Source organism: Malus sylvestris, chromosome 3 (assembly GCF_916048215.2).
Source record: "Malus sylvestris chromosome 3, drMalSylv7.2, whole genome shotgun sequence".
Taxonomy (NCBI): Eukaryota; Viridiplantae; Streptophyta; class Magnoliopsida; order Rosales; family Rosaceae; genus Malus; species Malus sylvestris.
Genome location: NC_062262.1, coordinates 16,540,136 through 16,549,187, shown reverse-complemented (window position 1 = coordinate 16,549,187; position 9,052 = coordinate 16,540,136). Strand labels below are relative to the sequence as shown.

The 9,052-nt window shown below is 35.5% G+C and overlaps 1 protein-coding gene across 1 annotated transcript; it reads left to right on the top strand.

Moving 5' to 3' along the window:
• The first annotated feature begins 3,336 nt into the window (after positions 1-3,336).
• Positions 3,337-8,718, top strand: LOC126615580 (uncharacterized). Its single transcript, XM_050283430.1, has 9 exons — positions 3,337-3,584; positions 3,691-3,860; positions 4,799-4,900; positions 5,055-5,111; positions 6,263-6,343; positions 6,647-6,681; positions 7,159-7,248; positions 7,359-7,518; positions 8,195-8,718. Exons 1-9 carry the CDS (start codon positions 3,467-3,469, stop codon positions 8,309-8,311), a joined length of 930 nt encoding a protein of 309 aa, XP_050139387.1. The 5' UTR covers positions 3,337-3,466; the 3' UTR covers positions 8,312-8,718.
• Positions 8,719-9,052: the final 334 nt, after the last annotated feature.

Sequence of the window (9,052 nt, the reverse complement as noted above, 5' to 3'; positions counted from 1 at the left end):
CAATTTGGTGCTTAGTGTCCAAAACTGCCCAGATTGTGTTTTTAAGGCAGTTTTGAGTGTTTTGGTGCTGTTTTGAGTCTTTTGGTTTGTATTGGTGTTTTAAAGTTTAGTTTTGCATCCTTTGAGTCTATTTTAGTGTTTTAAACTTGTTTTTACGTTTTTGAGTCAATTCCAAGTGATTTTGCAATCCCTCCTAATCCCCGGTCTAGAACGATCCCTACTTACATACATTGCTACAATTGATAAAAAGAGGGTTTAATTTGAGTGCTTATATATTTCATATCACCTAGCTTTGCAACTTTGCAAGTATCTTATATTATTATATTTCCATATTCCTCCTATTTTGCATTTCATGTGGTTTTAAATTGTGCACATGTTGGGTACATGTATCATCCTAGAATACTCCTCACTATGGTTATATGGCATATATGCTTAATGTGTTTTTAAATTTTAGACTTATTGGATACAATACTTTTTTTTTTTTCATTTTTTCATTCTTTTATTATCTTATCCAATGATTCAATACAAGTATAATTTTATTTCAAGTGTCAATAGGCACTTATTTACACGATATACAAGAAATTTACCCAAATCCGTCTAGGCGCTAGACCCCAGCCGGCTGCCTGACTAGCGCTTAGTGTTTTTTAGAACTTTGCTATATACTGACCAAGTTTTTCAAATTCACATTGGTTTCTTCCTTCAAAATTTTAACTGAAGAAACTAACAGGTCATTGAATCCAAATTTCACATTATCATCATTATTATTTCATTTGCATTTGTTGGTGTTGGTCTCGATGTCACAAGGTAAAGAGTTCAGGATGAGTTGTCATCTTGTAAAGACTAAAGATGTCTCTATCTCGTGCAAAGTAAGGTTTCACAAAGGTAAAACTGCTCCGTAAATTAGATCTAGAAATTAAGCTTTATGGTACTTTGTAAAAACCTTATTTGTGCTAGTGGATTGGATACAGTGGAGTCCTTAATTTTTTAACCCAAAGGTAGGTTTTTCCGGCCAAAAACTCCATGTGTTGTTTATTATTTTTCTTGTTTACATATCTCACTCTTTGGCCATCATGATTTGCAAATATATATGTCTATCAAATAAGTTTATCAGAGTTAGAATGTGCATTGAACTGAACCTTAGCTATCTAGGAACACTTCAATAAACCAGGTTTTAGATTGATTACTTTCACTGTTGATAAACTAACAAATCTGATCTTAGTTAACTGGTATTGCTGACTAGTCAGTCAAGCATAAAGGGAATACGACAAATTGTTTTGTAGGTACAAATTCAAATTGTTTTGTATGTACAAATTCGTCAAGACTGAATATGACAGATTTTTGTTACCACAAATTGGTGATTTTATTTAGAGTATGAATTAATTCTCGAGGAAGCTCTCGGAATTCCTTTTGGAGTTTCTCTTTCTTTGAATTTTTTGTAGAGCTAACAATCTCCAAATTTTTAATTCCTTGAATAGTGTGCCTTAGAAAGGAAAACATGGTTGAAATTTTCAAAACCATAACGAACAACACTCCTTATGTGCCTGGATTTTCACCCACCGACGGAAACCCTAAGAGGGATCCCAAACTGATTCTACAAAAAAAAAAAAAAAAAAAAAAAGAATCACTGATTAACATTGACTGGTCAAAGGTAGCAGGTCAACGTTGACTGGTCAATAGTTGCGAGTCATCAGTTTAACTCCAATTGAGCTGGTTCGAGCCGAGTGGAATTTTCGTCGCTTTTAACATAATATTTTGTCAAAAGTAACGAAATACATGATGTTGTTACAGAATATCCTGTTGTCTCCTTTCTTATGCGGGTTGCACCATAACCATCTGTTTCACCAGAATCTTCGTCTAAAATTGGTTTTTGGTTGGTTTTCTGCAAAATTTTCAAATCGTCCTAACTTTCTCATTTCTCAACCAATTTTCATGTTCTTTATATCAAAATGAAACTGGAGAGAGGAGGAACAAAAATTTACCTACTTGGAGTTCAAAAGTGGCTGAAGACAACGACCTAAAACTGGTTGAAGAAACTCGGCTAAAAAACGAAGTTCAAATCTTCGTACTTTTAGACATATTCGAATTGGAAATGATTCGATCTTGACCTAAGGATGAAGGGAAGTTGATTGGTGATTTCAAAACCTTCCAACTCAATAGAAATAAGGACAGAAAACTCGTCGGAAAGTTCATCTTCTTCTGAGCCCGAGTTAGAGCTTTCGGGCTTGGTTTTCCACGAAACAAAACTCTGATTCAAGTTTGTGGTGTTGAAGGGACGAAGATGATGTTGTTTTGGGAGGTTAGTCCATCGAAAAATGGAGGTGGTGTCATCTTCCATGGGTGTAGGTCAGGGGAGTAAGAGAATCAGGGAAAGAGAAGATAGAGTTTTGGTTAGTGACCCAATGAGGAAAAGAAGGGGAGATATAGAGTGGAGGTGTGGGCCTCAGTGGTACGCAGTCCAACACCAAAAAAAGACAAGCAAATGTGTCCCATATTGATAAAATTACCAAATTGTCCTTGACATTACATGCTTCGTAAAATCTTCGTTCGAGGTCCAAATTCCATTCCGCTTGCGTTCGTGCATTAGTAGCGTTGAGTACTACAAGAATACACTAAGATACAAGTTCACACACGTCACATGAATCACAAGTACAAGGTCAACAAAAGTCAACATTCCCTTCTCGGGGTATTTTGGTCAATTTAACATTAATGAGAAATTACAAAGAAATTAGAAACGAGTTGTAACAATGAAGGGAAGTGAATGCCAACCAACATCTTGGTATTCACTTTCCCCCTATTTTCCATGAGTCAATAAACTATTTTTCAAGCCTAGACTTTCCAAACACAAGAAAGGTAAACGATTTCTTATTCCCAAGCTTCATTTTCTGCATACCAAACGAGATTTTAGATTTTTAATTTTTTAGAGGGGTGTATTCAATTGAGAATTTGAGAGAATTATATGGATTTATAAATTCATGGATTTTATGGAGTTTAATTGATTTGTAGAGATTTCATGTAAAATTTTGATTTGCTTAAAATACACTACGAAATCTCTCAAATTCCCTCGAATTCCTTAATTTGTTCAAATTCTTTAAAATCAAATTCTAATTAAATACATTTAGAATGTTATAAACTTCTTTAAAATCCTAATTGAATACACCCGAATTTTTAAGGATTTTAATAATCTATCTTAAACTTTTGATTGAATACACATTAAATTTTAGAAAATCACTTAAAATTCTGATTGAATACACTTAAATTTATTAAAATAATTAAAATCACTCAAAATCTCAATTAAATACACCCTTTCGTTTATACTTTCAGATGGGGGGATTGGTTTAGGCCCGGAAAAATCGTTTCTCTCACCACCTTATCTCCAATAAAAATGAACAGCCCCGTTTCCTTCACAGTTCACCATTGCGTTGCGGTACACACAATTAGCCACTGAGAGCATTGGCAGATAGGGACAATGGAGACCCTTCTCAGGGTTGAGTCCTTCTCCTTCCCAAGAACCCTTCCAATCCCTAATCGTTCACTTCCCAATCGAATCCCACCTGTCTCTGCCCTCAGAACAACCCCACCTCCTGGTAAGCCCCCCAAATCGATTCCATTTCTGCAACCTTCAATCAATACGCTTCATTTGGCAGTTCTTATTTACGGGATTTGATTGCTTTTTTTGTTCTTGAATTGCAGTGAGTGAAGTTGCAGAGGAGGACGTTCTGCAGACATTTTTCAAGGAAAGGCAATTGAATGGAGACTTGGTGTCAAAAGTTTCTGATGTATTTTGGAAGCGTGAGTTTGCCAATTCTATTGATACTGATGATGGTGCCGAATTTGGTGATACTCCTCAGCTAGAAGAGCAGGTAACAGAGAGATTTCTTCAACTCAAATTTTAAGAAAACTAATGAAAAGAGCTTGAAAACTTTGAGTTTTAATAAAAATGACAAAATAAATGGTAAAGTGAATACTATCAAGATTGACATTTTAGTGTAAAAATGTGGTTTTTCATTAAAGTGAACAGTTTGGGAAGTTTTTCATTAAAGTACCCCAAATTTTATGAACCGGAGCTGCTTAAGATTTGCATAACATTCCCAAGTTGTAGTCAATGTGCCTGAGTGTTTGGTTAAATGGATATCAAACCATATTATTTTGGAATTTCCTAGGGTAAGTAATAACATTGCTAATTTCGGATTTATGGGTTTGAATTTTCTTTCTGTTGATCTTATCTTAAGTGGATCAATCGCTTTTTCGGAACTCTTCCCTTGCTTGCTTCACTTCATCTCGCCTATAGTTCGATAGTATGGCACATTCTTTCTTTAGTAACAAACTGTAGTAAAAGAGTACGTGATTCTTGCAAAAGGTTTTCATAGTTCATTAATTTTTTGGTCGATAATGTGATTTTTGCAGAAGGGTTTCGTAGTTCATTAACTAACTTGAGTAACTTCATAACTGGTGCTCTTAGTTTCGTTAGTTACAGAAGGAAGGTTGTATGAAATCCTGAGGAAAAGTTAATGTAGTCGCTGCGCAGGTTTTGACCATTGAGGCTTAAACCTTGTGAGTGATGATTGTTAGATTATTAAATCAGTGGGAAAGCGGGATGAGCATAATTAAGGTCTGTAGGGCCTTACTTTTGGATTTATTTTCCAGATAGAATATAGATAATGCTTTTCTTCACTGGCCCAAGGATTTGGTATATCCAACTGCTAAAACGGCATTGTATTTGTTTGTTTCAAATTTAAAATGGTGAGTGAACAAAATGTATTACTTCTTATTCTATTTTTTGTGGATCTAACTTTTTTAGGTCACTGAAAATGATGCTGGTGGATTTTTGAAATTGTCAACAACCAACGAGTGGGTTCTAGGTGACATATCTGCACCAGTAAATAGAAAAGCCAGAGCTAAGGTATACTTTCATTGCTTATCTTGGCATTCTAATCTTTGTTTTATGCTTGCTATGCTTCCATTGTGACAAATAAGAGAAAGACAGAAAATTTCATAGTTGGTTACTTTACAAGGGGAGATTTGATATTTCTTTGTTACCTTACGTTACTTTACAGGCCTTGCAGAATGACAGTGACAGAAGGAGGAAACTCAACCTTCTTCAGTATGAAGCTGTATGATACTTGAACCCAGTATGTTCCTTGGTGTTTTGTTGCAAGTCAATGGGTTATGTTGACGTATTTTTTCTTCTTTTAAGTTAATGAAAATTGTAAAATGGGCACCATGAAATCAGAACGGAGGGCTGAGCAATTTTTTTTGGGGGGGGGGGGGGTGTACAAATAGAATTACCACATTGTTATGACAAAATTCTATTATGAAGCTATCTATTGAAGTAAGATGAATTTTTATTTAGTGTTCTTGTGTCTCAAATAGATTGTTCAATCAAATTTACGCTTTCATGCGTTGGATCTACTATCAAAGTAAACTTTTAACTGTTGACTCTTTATACGCCTTTTGTATCCTAAACAAATCTATATGGTTGAGTAAATCTTAGGAGTACTTATTTTCAATATTATAGTATCTTGCTGGTTAAAAATTGTTGTTTGAAATGCATCAGCAACATCTATACGCATTAGTTTAAGTATTTTGATTGCATGTTTTACGTGGTTGAATGAACATTCAACGATTGATAGGAGTAGTTATCTTGCCATATGATGTTTATATAAAGAAATAACAATATTTAAGTATCAGTCACTGTTATAAATTAGCCAAATCTATGCATGGTTTATTTCCACTAAAAATGACATTGTGGATATGCACATCGGTTCCATTGATCGTGTTGACTTTATCTCGTTGTCAAATGTTTGTATGATGATAAATTTTCTAGCATTGGTTACACTAATTCCATTGCAGATGTGCACTTTGGTTCCATTGGTTGGCACTTGGCAAGTTGGCAGTTAACATTGTTGTGTGTATATATAAGTGTACATGTTTATTCTGTTGGTTGGCATCTGACATTGTTGTGCCCTTGTTTCTGTTTGTTGCCTTTTGGTGTCAGCATGAAATATATCTGTATATATTGTGTTTCTTAAAAAAAAAAAGGTCGTACCCAGTGCACAAGGCTCCCGCTTTACGCAGGGTCTGGGAGAGGTGAATGTCGGCTAGCCTTACCCCCATTTATGGAGAGGCTGCTCCCAAGTCTCGAACCCGAGACCTACCGCTCATGGACGAAGGCACTTGCCATCGCACCAAGTGCGACCTCTTTATATATTGTGTTTCTTAACAGATACAAAAATGAATGATGATTCTCTGTCCTTACCTGCAGTTACAGAGGGAATTAATGCTGTTATCCATTGGTATTGGAACTGCATGTACGGGGTATTGCTTAATAGCATTGTCATCCCAGGTATTACCTTTCAAGAATAAAACACACTAGCTTTAAGTTTGAACTTACCAATGGCACCATGCTTAGGACGTACTTTCACGAATTCTGCTAGGAGTACTTTGTTTAGTTGATGAGAAGAATATAGGAATTAGTGCCAGGAATATTAGAAAACTGATGCTGACCAAATATTTGTAATTTCCCGAGCGTCATGACCTATTTTCCACGGTAGATTGCTTTCATTCACTTTAAGTTTACACCAAACGGTGAAATAATGTAGTTTATGTTTCTGGGTATGGAGAACTAACTTGCAAGTCAACCACACAGGCCGCTATCAGTTATGCCACGGGAGTTCTTTTCAGGTTTGTTCATACAACTTATTAAATTGAGGTTATTTTGCTAAAGCTATAGCTTGCACCAATAGTCCAGGCACAATTCTTGTTTAATGAAGTCTACGATGATTTAACAACTCTTATTCCATTTGTATATTGCTTTTGGTTATTGGTTTACCTGGCGGGTTTAATAATTATTTTAAGAATCTTTATTAGAATATTAAAAGGGAAGTTGCTTAGAATGGTACTTTGATGTGCTAGTGCTACATATTTATTCTTCATAAAATGTTTGACAAAAAGTTGGTAAATGTTTTTCTTGAGAAGACGTGTTTGGTGTGAATGAGTTAATCAGTATTTTTTTTTTAATTATTTGTTGTAATAGTGAAGAATTCTCTTTTGAAAGAAAAAGGTTGAGAAGAAAAGAGGAATTTTCGCTTTGTTAATGCAGCTCCTTTTGTTTGTGATTATCTCGAATTTAACTTACAGGCTGTATCATTTTCAATGCAGTTGCTTGTACCTTAAACTCTTGTACCAGCAAGCAGACAATATATCCAGAGACGCAGTCCCTCAAATTTTTAGGCAGAGGAAGACTAAGAAGTAAAACCAAAAACATCTTCATATTAATTATTGTAGAAGTTGCTCTTATTCTTTCTGCTAAAAGTTCTTGCATTTGATTTGCTCAAACTTACATTCATCCTCTCATCCAGAATTGGAATAAGAACCGAGGATTTGGAGGATTTTCTAGAGAAAACGATAAAGGGGTGTGGTATTGCGCTTTCATCTCCAAGGCTTGTAATACCAGCGGCAATATATGGATTGTGGATTCTGTCTCATCAAAAGTTTGCAGGTGATTTGTTTGATTTCCAGGTAAATCTTGAAGCTGTTCTTGTGCCATCAGATTCTTTTATGAAAGAGTTTTTCTATATAAACACCAACAATTATCTAAGTTCAGCCCATAGGTATTTCTTGGACTTGAAATTCCAATAATATCTTCTTACTAAAATAGAATCCAACCAAAAAAAAACAAAAAAACTGAAAGCTTTCCTTCCCATCAGGCCCTCCTCCCTCTTCATACGTTGCCTCTCCACCATCACCACTCTTCTTCTCCCTGTACCCAGTACCCAGAAAAACTGAAGACAAAACCTCCCTCCCAAAATGAAAAATTGTGATTTGAACCAAAAACAACAAAGCAATCTATCAAATAAATTAAAAGCATTATAACCTTGATCTTTTCTGAGCAAATCCAATAAATTGGTGGATGGCAGAGCGGCACTAATTGAGCTCTCTGATTTGGGATTGCAAAGGGAAAAACAACACAAAACTGATTTGTGCTGTGGTGGTTAGAACAAAGAAGAGTATGAATAGAAGGGTAATATTGTATTTTAGGGTTGAAAACGCATTTAAGTGGTGAACTTAGATGATGCGTGGAGTATAAATAGAAAAACTCTTTCTGAAACTATGCATTGACCATTCCTAGAAAGTCTGAAGAGCTCGTACTGATAAAATCTTGTTTCTTGTTTACACAACTGCTTCTTCATTACAGCTTGTACCAGCTATGCTTGGGTTGTTTGTGTATAAAGCCGCTGCACTATATCAAGTTTATAGAGATAACGAAGACTTGCAATTTATCTTTCCGGATAATGAAGAAGGCTCAAAGTGACTGAAACATTTGCTTTTTGCATTGTGATAATTTCACAAGCAGAGTCTGATGCCTCCCGCTCCCAGAAATTTTGCCCCGCGTGTTCTCCTTCTTGTCAGTACCTGTATTATATCTTTTATGTATAGCCAAACATGAAAATCATCTTCCAGATAATCTGAAGAGTGAAATGAAGTAACGTGGTCTGAGGTGATACACGGTTGATTTCTTCGTTCAGGTTAGTTTCTGTTAGTTGTACCTGTAGTTACTTTGATCATGTTTCTCCAGGAAGATCTGTCCAAATGTAAGCAATTTATTATTCATCAGTTTATCCTCGAGGCATGTTTCGTAAAACCTACAGTTTAGAACAAAATGTGCACTGTAAAACATGCTTCGGCCATTCTAATTGAAGTCGACAATTTTGTTTAGAAGATCCTGTTCTCTTTAATCCTGTCAAAATAATGCTATAGTCTGTTGCAGTGTTGCTTATGATCTTAGTTATTTTAGATAGGTCTTGTGGCTGTCATGTGAGTTACAAGTATTCTGAAGAGCTGCAGTAAAAGGTTATTCGTCTACTTTTAATTTTAGGATGCTCATATCTTGTACAAATTTTTACGTCATCTTTTGGTAAAAAGTGACTTAGATAGATAATAAACGGTTTACATCATTGTGCACAGTTTGACGATGAGGAGGCCATTCCTCCAATGTTTTATTTTCTATGTTGGGGAGGGACTTGGATTGTCTGCCCTCCCATTTCGGTGCCCT